General features: G+C 41.9%; 1 protein-coding gene across 8 annotated transcripts in view; it reads right to left on the bottom strand.

Annotated features, from left to right (window-relative positions):
* Positions 1-15,050, bottom strand: part of iqsec1b (IQ motif and Sec7 domain ArfGEF 1b) — a 199,272-nt gene that overhangs the window by 40,774 nt on the left and 143,448 nt on the right. The window contains exon 1 of one of the 8 annotated variants that reach the window (XM_034585127.1): positions 2,454-2,600. The exons of the other annotated variants lie outside the window; for them this stretch is intronic. Within the exon in view, the coding sequence (XP_034441018.1) occupies positions 2,454-2,530 (77 nt within the window). The 5' untranslated portion in view covers positions 2,531-2,600. Of the gene's footprint in view, positions 1-2,453; positions 2,601-15,050 lie in introns of those variants that run through there. 8 annotated transcript variants of the gene reach the window in all.

The following is a 15,050-nucleotide window of genomic DNA, read 5'->3' on the forward strand; positions in this document are numbered from 1 at the left end:
CAAATATGTTATTTGGATATTATAGGTTAGTCACTTTAGTAACTGCAAACAATAGCATTGGTTTATTTAAGATCTCAACAATGTTATTACATGACATTCCCGGCAAAACTTTCTTTTTGGTTTCGTCTGTTTACATCGACGACTACTGATGATGTAACGGCTTCTTGAAGGACTGTCCCAATTCGTAGGTGAAGATTTCAACCACTACCCCGAGGAACAAGATAACCCTCGAAAACAAGGGGTAGGGGTAGGGAGAAGGGTTGACGGGATTGGACCTAAAAGTATTTATTATGTAAATGACTTTAGCTGTGTTGCACCAGTATTGTATAAACCCCCAAAGTCAAACGAGAAGCAATGTCATTTACCCAAGAACAACACTAGCCATGATGAATTGGCAGCCACCACACAACCCAAAAGTCATCACTAGATCATCAAGCTTCCAGACAACCAATTTTCTTCAGAATATTCAAATATATATAATGTAAATAATAATCAATAATATTTTAAATAACAATATATTAAATATATATTAGGGTACCTTGTTTTGATGTGTTTGGGCACTAACAAAGTAGCGTACAAATATTAATAACAGCATCTGATTTTCAAAAAAAGGATGATGCTTTTTAGGTGAGGACAGTATCACTTTGTAACAAATGAGAAAGCAATTGCACTTGCAAGACATTTGGTTTTGATATTTAAATCTCACAGCAGCAAATCCTGATGCTTTCAAAGTCTAGCATGACGAATCCTGTGCCAGTGTCCATAACGGACAATTCTGACACTGTGAAAACTCTGGTATCTGGATTATCCACCTACTCTTAGCATCATGTGAAATAAGACTCTGGCAGCCTGACTGTTTATTCTCCATCTCAAATGAGCCACATAAAATTCACTTTGAATCAAATTTGAAGATTAAGAGAAAACAGGTCCATGCTGCAGCTCTGATGAGTCAGTGTCATAGATGTGGACTCTGTTCAGCCCCAGCGGACTCCCGTCAGAATCCTTATCCTTGAATGTGTAGTTTCCTTGGTGTGATAATAAATGACAGACCAGCAGAGCGGGTCCAGTCGGCCAGGTCCCTACGTCATACCTTTGAAATGCGACGCGAGATGACTCATCAGACGCTTGTCACAGCTTCCTGGCTCCCTCTCGTCTGCTCTGAACACTCCTGGAAACTCCTCTGATGGGCCCATGATTTATTTAACACATGCTGATGTATTTTTCATAAAAACAGCCTAAACGCTTCAGTGTGCCCTTCACTGGTGGAAAAGGGCTCCTCCAGCAGAGATTTTGATGTGTTATCCTCTCTGAACACTTTCACAGCTTCAGTTTGGTTTTGCAGGGGACGGACCGTTTTCAGATTTAAAGGAGGCAGTTTGTAAATGTTGGACAAGGAAACACATTTCCTCTGACAGCTGTGGTACACTAAAAGTCATTAAATAGGTACATTCACTGCACAACATACAGATTTTCATTAACATAAAATAACAACAGCAGAGCTCAGCCCATTTTAATTCATAACCACACGGATTTCATCATTGTAGAATTATCTGATAGCAAGCGGCTTAATGCTGCATAATCTACCCAACCTGAAAATCCTGCCCCCGAGGATATAAACCAAGAAGTGAAAAAAAACCCCGATCTGGCCTCAGAGATGGAATTATATCCAGCAAGATCACACAAGTCACACATAATCCTGCGCCGCGGGCCACAGCCCCAAACTCATTATTGATGATTTAATGTGTGCTTTGCTAAAACCTATTAAAGTGTATTAAGATATGCAGGATGAAGAGAAATGTTGAGAAGGCTGAGGAGTGACTTGCATGACTGTGACCCCTCCATCTAATTTGCAGTAATGGGGAGTATGGCACAGGAGCCCATTCGCTCTGTGAGTTGAATGTTGTCTAGGTCAGCACAGAGCAGCCTGATGTAATGAACTATTCCTGGGCCTGTTTAAAGGATCAATAGGGATTCATCACACGGCCGTCCTGTGCTCAGCAAAAGAGCACAAGCCACTGAAATGCGGGGGGGAAAAACATTTTAAAAAGAGGACACATAGAGAGAGAGGGACAAAAGACAACAACAACAACAGTCAGGCACTGTCTGAGAAGTTAAAACGCCCCTTCTGCCCCCAGTCTGCAGCCAGCTGTGGGTGTCCTCCAGTGCAAACATCAGCTGCCATGACATCATACAGAGAGATGGGAAGAGGGAATGGCTTGGGGTGTTGGGGGGGGGGCAATGCCAATGCAGCTGCTGCAGTCCTCACTGCCAGACACCTGCTTGGCCAGCGGGTGAGTATATGCAGCCAGCAGCTCTCCTCTCTTCTCCTGCTCTCACCTCATATGCAGGACACACACACACACATGCCAAAAGTGCTTCACACAAACACAGATCACAGATAAAGACATCAAATAAAATAGCAAAAGCGTGACAAGTGGAAGCAGCAGCCCTACCAGCAGAGAGAGACAGGGAGCAGCCCGGCACACGGTCGACACTGGCAGCGTGAAAGCGAGGGAGCATCCTTGCACATTCACCTCCAGCTTCACAGAGAGAGACGGCTCAGGCCCTCTCCGCCCTCCCACCATCTGCCTCCTGTGCTCTGAGCCTCTCTCTACCCCCCCTTCTGTCACTCTCTCCTCACAGCCCCTCCCCTCATCACTCTCTCTCTCTCTCTCTCTCTCTCTCCCTCTCTCTCTCTCTCTCCCTCTCGGCGGAGTTGTGAGACCAGCCTGATGCAGCTTGGCGAGTCTCCTTGCCTCGCACTGGTGCTGCAGCAAGGTCAAGGTTTGTCTTTGCACCTCGTCCCTCGCGGGGGAGAGACACGACTCTGACAGCCGAGAGGATGCACGTTTTTAATTCAGCCATTTCACCTGACCAGATTTTTCCCTCCCTGGGCGATGGGTGTGGTAATTAATGAGATGAGCTGCTCCGAGTTTGATTGCAAGGAAAATGTGCAGAGTTCTTTGGCAGTGGAGTGGAAAATAAAAAGGAGGGAAATTATGGCCGTGACAAACAAGCAGCAGTGCAGACAAAAATCAATCATGCTTCTGCAGGGTTCACTTTCTGCTTGTCTCTCTCTTCTCGTAAAGGCCCAAGCACCGAATAACATAATAACACAAGATTACTGAGTAATCTGGCTCACATATCATGGAGATTTAAGCACAAACAGTGCCGGTAATGGTCTTTGGATACAATTGAGAAAACAATAGCAGGATTTTGTACAAAATTACAGAAACTCACCGATTAACAAAATAACAGGTTTAACAGAAGCACAAAGATGCCAGACTTCTCCAATGGTAACTGTTTTCTAAACAGCAGCAGCTGCTGCACAAGTCACAGGCCTTTCTCAACGCATATATGAAATTTGTTCAACAAATCATCTTAAATAATGATGATATTGTTTTTTCATCATCATCAATGACCTGCATGATTATTCCAACATCAATTCAAATACATTTTTTTGATATGTCCCCTCCGTGAGTATGACGGTGAAAAATGTGTCAACTATTGGTGGGAGTATTCCGATGTTGGAGTCAGATGCTCCAACCATACACTGATACTTCGTAATAGGTTTGAGTAAGAGTGGAATAAAACCTCTAACTCCAGTAAATTCTAACACTTTCGAGTGAAATAAACTCTAACATGAAATTAGAAAGATTTTAGATAAACTGTGGTATAAAAAGAAATCACTCTGTATACAAAATGTTTCCTAAATGCTTTGATTTTCTTGAAAAGAGCCCTTGAGTTGAATATCTTAAACAGGATTGATTCTTGATTCCTGAGTTTCACAATGTGGTGTTTTTAACTCTCATTACATCCTTACATCCTTCCTTGGGTATAATTCAAAAGCTTTGAACAATATTGCCAATGCAGTGCCTGAATTGTGATGATTTTGTTGAGGACTCTGAGGAAGAGAGATCTGCTACCAAACAATTTTTAGGGATGAGGCTCCAATGAGCAGTCGTTCTTTTCCTGATGGAAATATTTGAACCACTACTTAATCGACCACCATGAAATGTTGGTCCCATGGTTTCAAGAAAAGGAAACCAAATGTTTTTTTCGTGATTCCCTGACAAAAATGTTCTAAGTGCTACAGGCAGGTTGATATATTTTCTTTCTAATGAACTGTCTCCACAACTATCAGATGAATTTGAGTTCACACATACATGTTCCATTCACTCAGAGTGAGTCTCATCCATTGCTGCACTGTGCATGTAGTTGAAATGTAAATATTGGTATGCTAACATGCTAAACTTAGACAGTGAACATAACATTATACCTACTAAATATCATCTTCATGATGGCATTGTCGCTGTTACAATGTTGGCTTTATAATATAGCTAACATTATCACTATGGTTGTGGCTGTGTCCCAGGGTGAGAGCATGTTACGTTAACCTAAGTAGTAAACAGAAGATCAGAATATGATTGGTTGAACCCAACGGTGGATATGTCTGTTTCCTCTGACACTCAGGGAATAGATGCCTGGGCAACTAACCAAGTCATGTTGATGTCTGGCCTCTCAACTCAGGATAAATTGCACCAGCTTTGGTGACACTTTCAATTTTCATCCAGCACCACCATCTCTTAAATTTGTTTAATACTTTAGTTTTGACCAATTTCCCTCAAAACCAATGACATTCCCATCATCCATGGCTACAAAGCTGTGCTTGTAGTTCAAATGTTAGCATGCTAACAAGCTAAACTTAGATGGTGAACATAGTTGACATTGTATCTGCTACAGCATTTAGTATTTAACATCGCTTTGCTCAGTTACAGCCTCACAGTGCTCAAGGCTGTAGACTCTGATTTCTAGTTGGCAAAAGTTAAAATCAACACAAGCGGTCACACATAAACTTCTGAATAAAGTCTAAATAAAGTAGAAGTATAGGAAGGAAAAAAGGATATCAACATAACTGACAAATCTGGCAGCTACTTGGTCCACTCGGCTTAGATAGATTGAGAGTCTGCGACAATACAGCAGTGAAGAACACATACACAGGTCTTTGCTTCTTGTTTTAAAAAAACATTGTCACATGTCATCTGACACATTGTTTAAATGGTCAAACTTTCCTGAAAAACCAGCTGATATTAGTAACACGCCTCTGTATCTGTAATACAGTGGAGTTAAACCAACAGCCACACAGAGAGAAGTACAGTGGTGCAGAGAAGCAGGAGCTCAGAGAGAAGACTTACTGTTGCGACTGTAAACGGCAGCTGGCATGGAGCGGCATTAATATCCTAAGCGAGCCTCTCTATCCACCTGGGAGGAAGTTTGCCAGGGGTCGTGGCCCCTTCTAGCCCTGGCACTCACAGGCCTGTCGCCAAAGAAGACTGATGTGGCAGCACGAGTGTTGGCGGTGCCAGGAGGTACGAACGCAGAGGGAGAGAGCAGCGACTCGTTACTGTGCTCTGACCACTGGGCCTATAGGATTACTGGTAATGGGATTTCCGACTAATGGCTGCTTCTGACAGGTGGCGTCCCCGTTTAGCTCAAGTTCTGCCCTGGCTATAAAAACATTGCTGGGTTTAAAGCTTCCCTTCCCAGTGTCTGTGACCTGCGATATATATCCATCTTAGAAAGCTGTTTATTTCAGTGTACACACTGATTATCTCTTTTTCCCCGCAGAGAGGACAAGAATAACTACCAGTAGATTTCACTTTCTGTAAATTCAGGTAATACCATAATCTTTTCCCAGATAAATTTAGGCAATGTGAAGCGAGGTTTATTTGTATAGCACATTTTAACAACAAGGCAATTAAAAGTGCTTCACATAAAATACAAAAGGCATCATGACAAATTGTAAAAGCAACATAAGAGACTATAAAAAAAAACATTAAATGAGAAATTAAAAGAGTTATATACAAAATAAAAGAATTAATAGAATAAGAAATACAAGTATAACAAATGAAGTAATTATTTGACAAAATAAAAGGCTGTGGCAAACCGGTTAGCATTGATTTAAAAGAACTAAGATTTGCAGCTGACCTGCAGTTCTCTGGGAGCTGGTTCCACAAATGTGGAGAAACTAAACGCTGCTTCTAGATGTTCAGTTTTGACTCTGGGGACAGAAAGCAGACCTGTACCAGACGACCTGAGGGATCTGAATGGTTATAACGTAGTATAAAAAACAACATTGTTGTATGCAAGTATAAAAGTATAAAAGTATATATATAAACATATATATATGTTTAAGTATGAAAAGTTCTATCCAAAACACTTTTTACAGGCTTTAAAAAGACAGAATTAGACTCTGAGACACTCAGTCACTATTGTCACCTCAAAAAATCTTGATGTTCTATGTTTGTCAGTAAATCATTATAACAAATGTGTTATTAATTAACATAACTGAAGTTTAAAAAACATTTTCGAGTTTCATCATTGATTGCGTCTTTCAGTGACATCTCATGACCTTTACCGGTGAATGAAGTTTACTCTGAGAGCCTTTCATCCGACCGATCAATTTGAGATTGAGGGAGATGACGGGTTGACACGTTGTGATTTTTATCATTGCACCTTCAAATATTTGAAGAGAATCGTAGCAAAGGCTTTGTAAATAAAGTTCAAAATGAAATCAGAGGCAGAAGATATCCAGGCTTTTAGTTGACAGACTTAGTCAAGATGCAAAAACACTCCGTCCCGCGCTTCCCATAATGCAAATTGGTTGTCTCATTGCTGGAGCCTCCCTGACTGAAAAAGGCCCACACACTAAAGCAAAAGCAAAAGCAGCTCTGATACTTCCTCTGTCCCTTTTGCATCCCCTGGCCTCTCCACTCCTGTATGTTATCAATACACTCATTATCCAGTGTGTGACGGCAGACTCAATCATGCAACACACATCAGTTTAGAGGTGTTGTGTCAATTCACGCATGTAACACGCACCGAACACAAAATACTAAAAGTGACATGGTGCCAAGCCAAGATCGTTAAGGAAACAGTGCAGTGTTGATTTAGATCGAGGTGCCCCTGGTTTGTAGGTTTATATAAAAAATAATAGATGTGGGTGTTTTACTACATGGCAGTTTACAGCCTGAGGCCAAATTACTCTGTAGATGTCACTTGAGAATTATCTCAGACTGGACAAAGCTCCTCCAGAGCCTCAGACAACATCACACACGACATATTATATACAGTGCAGTATAATGCATTGGTTGCAGCAGTAAAACAGTAGTGATGTAAAGTCAGTGGACTGAAATCAATGGCCCCACAAACTGGAAAGTGTAACTGGGCAGAAGAGCTGCCTGAGGATAGCCACTGTTTGGTGCTGCTGCCGGTTACATGCAGCTGTAAGAAAGGCTTGTTGCATTGGTTTGAACCCTGCCACTGTGTCTGGAAGGTAGTTTCCAGTGTCACATGGCCACAGTGAGGGAAACTACTCAAGCTCTGACATTCCCTCTGCCTCCGCTGCGTCACCTGGTCTCTCCTCACCTGCCTCTCTCCCATGCAGATTCAGTGAAATGCACGTTTTCCCGTTTCCACTGAGGCGGGGAACAACAGAGACAGAGGAGGAAGGGCTGGAGACGGAGATGACAACAGTAGCTGGAGGCACGTCATAATGTAATGATGCTAATGAGGATAAAGCAGCTCGTTACCTTTTCTCCATAAGCCTCTGAAGGCAGGACAGCTTGTGACATCACAGGGATCAGCAGCACACTTGCACTTTGCAACACGCAGCAGCGTGTGAGGGTGTTATTGCCGCGTACATGGACACAGACAAAATGCCAGAGGAAACTTTTGGGAAACTTTTGTTCCTCTACATCGAATTCTCTTCCCTCGTTTATGTGGAAATTTATGTGGAAAGAACAAAAGCCGGAACAAAAATATACTTTTAAGTTCCATTTTGTTTTTGGGGTTGTGGTTATCACTTTTCTCCACAAAGGCAGTTCCACAATGTTTGCAATTGATCTTTTTTTATTGGATGAAAAAAATCCTTTCAATAAAACTCTGAGAATTCCCCATCACAGAATATTTCTCTGTTCCTAACACTCTGCACCCATCACAGCGTCAATATTACAGCTGAAAATTCCTCCCCAGGGTCGATTTATGTCGGCATCAGATTAACTGCACCCTCACACCAAACTTCACAACATCTAATCAATATATCAGACACTGGTTAATAAGTCACTGTGTTTAAAGGAGGCTCCTCTGTGTCGTAAAAGTCAGAAAGCCACTTGGATTTTAGAGGGAAAGAAATTAGCGGCACAGGAAGAGAAACAGGCAGTGGCACTTGAGGTGGGTGTTGGGCACAGTACGCCCCCCCCCCCCTCCCCTCGAGTTTCACTTTGATTTACTAACTCAAATTTCTCCTCCTGCTCTCAAGTTGCTATCATTCAGATGAAGGAAATGACAGCGTCCATACAGAAAGAAATAACCATTTAATGGCTGGAGCCTGAGAGGAACATCTGCCCTCACACACTGTTCATGGGTGAAATGTTTAACTCGGATTCACACAAAAAAAGAGGAAACTTCTTTTCTTTCTTTTCACTTTGGTTTTGAACATTTTATGCATTTAAAATGAGGCACTAAAAAACTTGAACTTGATCCGTAAATGCAGCATGCTCCATCAATATTTAACAATCTAATTAATGCAGAAAACTCTTTGATCATATTTCGGTCTCTCAAGCATTCTTAGTAATTTCACAATATCTTGTGTTTATTTTCATAAAATCATATATATATATATATAAATAATGATGAAGCCTACTACATGTGTTACATTACATTAGTTACATTCACCTGCTAAAGGGACGTTTCTCAGTGCAGTAACAAGCGCTGGGAATGGACTTTTCTATGATTCTGTTAAAGTTAATATTTTTATATCATATAAGTCTTACATGAATTAAACCTTTACCCATGTAAACTTTTTATGACTTTTACATTGAAAAACCTTGTTTATAGAGGAGTCTATGCCATTGTGCAATTCCTGTTATTAAACTTTTCAATGTAGAGAATCAAGTCAGACACTACCTGCATTTCCATATGTCATAAAACATGTCTGGAGGGCATGAATGATGAAATGATTTCTGTGTGAAACCAAAGTGCAGGTAAAAGGCAGCTCCTTTTTGCCCCCAAGCAAATACATGTTATATTAAAATAGATTATCAACAGAATCAGTCGATTGATCACCTTTATTGATTTAAGTATTCATCAACATAATTACCTCAGCATTACTTTTGTTTAAAGCTGTTTTTGTAAATGATCTGTTTCAGCTCCAGCCCCCCCGCACTACCTTAAAGAGGACACGCAGTAATGGATGTATGGATGGCTACTAATATTTCATATTATTATATAATATGGTAAGAATGGAAGAAACTAGACTGTGAGCAGACGTGAGAAGTCACTGTCCAGTGCCACTCTGACTTATCAGTGTGTTGACGAGTGACCAGTAGAGGGCGCCATTATTCTAGTCTCTCAGTCCTTTCCAGCTCAGGAACACGAGGAGCACTTTGATGTTCAGAGCCAACAACATGATCAGAATTAGGTGAAAACCCAACAAATATCCTGCACGTGTGACTCTTGCATCTTTCAGGAAGAACACCTGACACCTCTCACTTCACTCATGTTCTTCTCTTCAGGCTCCGTACACACCGGCTGGTGTCATCTGTGCACGAGAAGTTCTAATTAGGAGAAGGGGCTCGCGTTCTGATGTGGCAGAAATATTTCTTTCCCCTTCCTCTCTTTTGTCCAAAGTATTGTCTCCTGTAATTCTGAAGTCTCTCTTTCTTCTCCCACCAATTAGAGGCAGGCATGCTGAGTGAGGGGGAGGAGAGAGAGGACGGGCCATCTCCATCAGTCTGCTAACCACTCAGGGGAGCTCATTAGAGCGGCCCGCAGCCCAGAGGCTTGGTGTTGTGTTGGCACTACTTCTGACACCCCGTCAGTACCATCGGCTTCGACGCCATGAGAGGAAAATGCTGCGATGAGGAGGCGAGAGGAGCTTTCAACTGCATCTCCTGACAGCCCGTCACAACACGAGGGTGTCCAGATGTAGAAGTGCAACTACAGCGTCGTCGTGGAACAACTTTCTTTGAGCCGGCCTCCTGAATCCACTAATTGAATTGTGTGTGTTTTTCAGTACAAAAAGTAAAGATCTCAGAAGACACCTCATACACACCAGGTTGATGTATTCACCCTGGCACCGATAAAAATAAATAAATGCAATCCTCAGGAGAACACATCTGTATAGCCTGCACAGATGCAGGCAGCAGCTGAACGGCAATGAGAAATCCTCCCCTCCTGAAGCCTGTGATGTCAGCCCTCCGCAGGGAGAACAGAGAGAGAGAGAGCCCTTCTTCTGCTACACGAGGGCTTTTGTCAAAACGTTTAACCATTTGCTCGCTAACAGCGGGCTCTGTGCGGGAGCCACAGCTCAGCCCCGGTCACATGGCCGCCCTCCTCCACTTCAGGAAACGGTCTGTGTTTGTTTGGGGAGCAGACGCACCGGGGTCGACTGGCATAACGATGAGGTGAAGCGTGGTGTAGAAAGACCTGGCATGCTGCGGTGCCTATACTCTAAGAGATGCCCCTGTGGATGAGTATGGTGGGTGCTGGACGAGATCCACTGACTCACTACAACAGACAGCAGATGTTTGTGTGTGTGTGTGTGTGTGTGTGTGTGTGTGTGTGTGTGTGTGTGTGTGTGTGTGTGTGTGTGTGTGTGTGTGTGTGTGTGTGTGCGTGCGTGTGTGTATTTGCAGTCCTGTGCAGAGCGATGCATTGGCCATATCCTGCTGTCAGGCTGATAAGTGCCACCTCACAGACCAGACATGATACATTAGATATAGGACAGATCTGCTTTATCACAACTCGGCTCTTATTTGTGTACTTTATCAGCAACAATAACACTGTATAGTCACAGGGTCCAGTGCTGGGATGTGGGAACCTGGCGACATAGTAAAGTAGGACTCTCTCAGGTTTATTTGGAGGAGAAATAAAATGGTTTAAGTAGTTACTGTCTTCATGGCTCGGCTTGTTTCCTTTCATTTTTGTTTTATATTGCACTCAACCTGACCGATCACCTGATCACTTGTAATTTTTACTGAAACCATTCCTTATTCAATCGTACTCAGACAACAGGGAATTAATCAACTCTCTTCTTAATAATCTGTTTATCATAGAATCGATCATTAGCTCATCAAACACGCTCAAATGACTGGATCCCACTGCAGGTACAGACTGTTCCAACTGAGCTCAGCACATCTAGTTTAGTTCATCATGCACCAGCAACATGGAATAACGAAAGCTCAACTCATCTTTATCCTTACGGCAATTTAAGTCCTACATTAAATTGTTTTAATTGATTCATTTGCTTTAAACTAACTTTATTTATCCCATTCGGCTTTTACTTTTGCTCTTTACTTTCTTATTTGTGTTTTCTTGCTCTCTTGGAATGTGTTGTGTGAGGCTTATTAAAGGAATGAAAATAATCAGATTTCAGCTTCTAAAATGTGAGGATATGTTGATGTTCTTTTTCCTATGTGTCGTTGTATGTGTTGTTTGTTTATTGTATATATGGGACAGTTTGTATTAATCAAAGTTATCTGCTGGTGTTAGATCAACAGCTAATTCACACCCACTATCCTGCCACTGCTCAGAATGACCAACGATAAAATCACTTAATTTCTACGTATTAAACACTTGTGGTTCTCCAGGGGGAAAGAGTCTAACCCCCGGCTGTCAGAGAACACCGTTTTTTTGTTTTACTTCCCATGCATGGGTTGTATTTGGGGGAGGATGGTATCTGATCAGGACCTGGTTTTCAGAATATCTAGCATCTTTCTGATAGATTTACCAAACATTAAATCATAAATTGGGTCTGCGTCTTTGAAGCTGGTTTTTTGGTCCCTTTTATACTTTTAATAATAGAGAAAAGACATTTGAACACTGAAAGTAACGAGTTAAGAGGAGAGAGTGATAGACTTGCTGGAAACAGACTGTGGACTGTGCAGTGAGTCCCTTCAACCAAGACAAATAAACATTTTACAGCAACCCCCCAAACAACCTTTGGGGTTTGTTAAAGACTCACTAAGAAATATGCTGGACTACATTCAGAAGTATTTCATATGAAGAAATGAATGAATGCGGAGCTACATTTATTACCTACAGCAGCACTTTGGTTAAGATCAGTAAAAGATGTTTTCTTTTGTTAAATGTTAATAACAGGTTGTGTCACTACAGTCACTACAAATTGATACTAAGATCAGATATATTGATGTAAACGTTTCTGTGAATGTCTTACTGATACATGTCAGTATCAACATCTTTGGAACCTTGGTATGTCAATAGGAAACATCACTCGGTTTGGGAGAAAGGGTTCTGCAGAATGCACATGTTGTTGCAAATGAGTTGCATAGAAACATCATTTCTTATCTCTCAGTGATGTAACACATGTTACCCAAACTGCAGCTGTTGTGTAACAAATGAGTTAAGTCTCAGTTCAGCCCGCTGGTCCAAGCCGAAGATACAGAAACAACCCAAAGCTACTGTTACAGCTGATGACATTTTACACTGCAGATCACTGAACAGCCTCCCAGATGCTCCGAAAACCTTCAGCATCACCTCCTGTAGACCGAGTTTGTACAGACAGATGTTGGATTTAAATTTGATGGCACACACAGTCATTTTTCACCCCTTTACGAACTGTCATTATACTTCTACATTGTCAAGATCAGAGTTATCTTTCAAATGTCTCGTCTTGGTTGAAATACCGTGAAAGACTTCGTGATATTAGTGATGACAGTGAAAAACTGCAAAGCCCTGAAAAAAAAGTGAGAATTATTTTGACAGAGAAAGTCATTCTTTTTTGTTTTTGATGGAGAGAGGGAGCTCATTTCAGCCGAGCAACTCTCATCCGTGCGAGTAGATAGAGGGGAACAGATGAAAGCTGCCGGCACAGAGCAGAAACTGAGGAATTGCTGTTTTTAAGCCAGAAATGAGAAGAGAAGGAGAATGAGGGGTAAAGTCGTGTTATAATAAAGCACAGGATATCACAGGCAGCAGACGACAGATGTTATGTCCCTGATTATCATTTTACTTGTGTGGATAATCTGCTATGAATTTCTTATAGGCCTTGTCTCTTATGTGCCATCAAATGTTTTATCTCCACAATCCATCAACAAGACTCTTCAATGGGCTGTATTGGAGACAAGATAAGAACAAAATGGTGCATGTGAACATCCAAACACACACTTATAGAAACATTACAGACCTCTGGCACAATTATCTACACCTGGATCATGCAGCTCTATAATCAGAAAACTAATATATATCTGCATGCTGCACTGCTTGCCTCTCATAGCCAAACCACGCCCACGCCCACAGAGCGGCAATAAAAGCTAATCAGATGTTAAAAGGCTTTTCATTGGGGCCAGAAGAAGACAGATTGGTGTGTGGGGACCACTGGCTGTGCAGCGGCGCTGCCCAGTAATTACCGGCGGTCCACCACCTGCCCCACCAATCCCACTGCCATCTCATCCCACTGCTCATAAAACATGCGTCCACACTGCTGCGCACGCCCCACTCACATCTGAGAGCTCGGCTCACTGTCATCCACCCGTCTCTCTCAGTGTCTATACAGGCTTCATGCTAATCTGCTCTTGTAAAAGGAGTGGAAGATGTGTGTGTGTGTGTGTGTGTGTGTGTGTGTGTGTGTGTGTGTGTGTGTGTGTGTGTGTGTGTGTGTGTGTGTGTGTGTGTGTGTGTGTGTGTGTGTGTGTGTGTGTGTGTGTGTGTGTGTGTGTGTGTGTGTGTGTGTTGGGGGGTGGGGGGGTTACAAGACTTGTATCTAAATCTTTATCATGTGCAGGGAGGCTCCATATTAGCAAAACAAGAAGCATGAATAGGTAACTAGAATGGCCCTCATAGAGCGCATCCTTATGCCAAAGCCCCATTTCAATCAATGTGCACACAATTTCACACACTCATAGATATCCGCTCCCTACATGTGTCTGATTTTCTAAATGAAGACACATGAATTATTCCCTTGCAAATTGGTGAAAATGTTAAAAAAAATTCATATCACTCAATGTTAAAGAAAGTGAAAAAGAAAACTGGATCTGCCCCCTGATAGGGATCAGCACCAACATTGAATGGGTTCTTCCCTGATTCACACCACATCCTAACAGGTTGTGTGGTAATCCATTCAGAGGTATTTGTTTAATCCTTCTAAAAAACGATGAAGGATGAAAGGATGAAACTCAACCACCTTGGTGGAGGTAAAAGGAAATAGAACAATATTTATAATAACATAGGTTTACACATTAGAATTAAATGTATATTTACAAAATAACTATAATAAGAATACTAAGTATTCTTCATTCTTATCAATGCTTCTCATGGCTTGAAGGAAAAAGCTATTTCTTTGTCTATATTCACTAGACTGCCACATCTGACACAACTGCAAAACTATTTATAGGTTTATTCCTGCACTATAATAATAATGTAAGCAATGGAATGTAAGCACAGGCCACTAAACGTGATCAGTGAAGCTGTGTGTACTGAAGATGAGCAGCAGGCAAGAAAATACATGGTAACTTATACACAAACACACACACTCACATACTGTGGTGCCAGCTCCCTCCTTTCTCCTCCCTCCCGTCTCCTCAATCTCCTCCGCATTAATTATGACATTGGTAATAAAAGAAAGTGTTTAACAGTGAGGAACTGCAAGTTAGGAGGAACTGATTGGGGCCTTCTCTCGTGTTTATTGATTGCAGACTGTGGCCGTGAATAATAAAAGAGGGGGGAGGGAGTTAAAAGCTGGTCCACTGGAGGGAGGTGGGGCAGTGGGAGGAGAACAGGGAAGAGGTCAAAATTCCTGGTCGATTAACGAAGATCTATAATTAATGTGCTGCATATTATTAATTCATTAAAAATAGTTTGTTTTGATGCAGGACACATGAACACATATAATTTAACATTCGGTCTAGTTTGTACTGCTGCTCGTGGCTGATACATCTACACAGTGAAAACCAAAGCTTCAAGTAAACAGTGCCAGTGATGGATATTTTCCCAGAGTGCAAAGCCAAAGGGTGTGGGCGAGTAGCAGGAGG

Source organism: Hippoglossus hippoglossus, chromosome 5, assembly GCF_009819705.1.
Source record: "Hippoglossus hippoglossus isolate fHipHip1 chromosome 5, fHipHip1.pri, whole genome shotgun sequence".
Classification (NCBI taxonomy): Eukaryota; Metazoa; Chordata; class Actinopteri; order Pleuronectiformes; family Pleuronectidae; genus Hippoglossus; species Hippoglossus hippoglossus.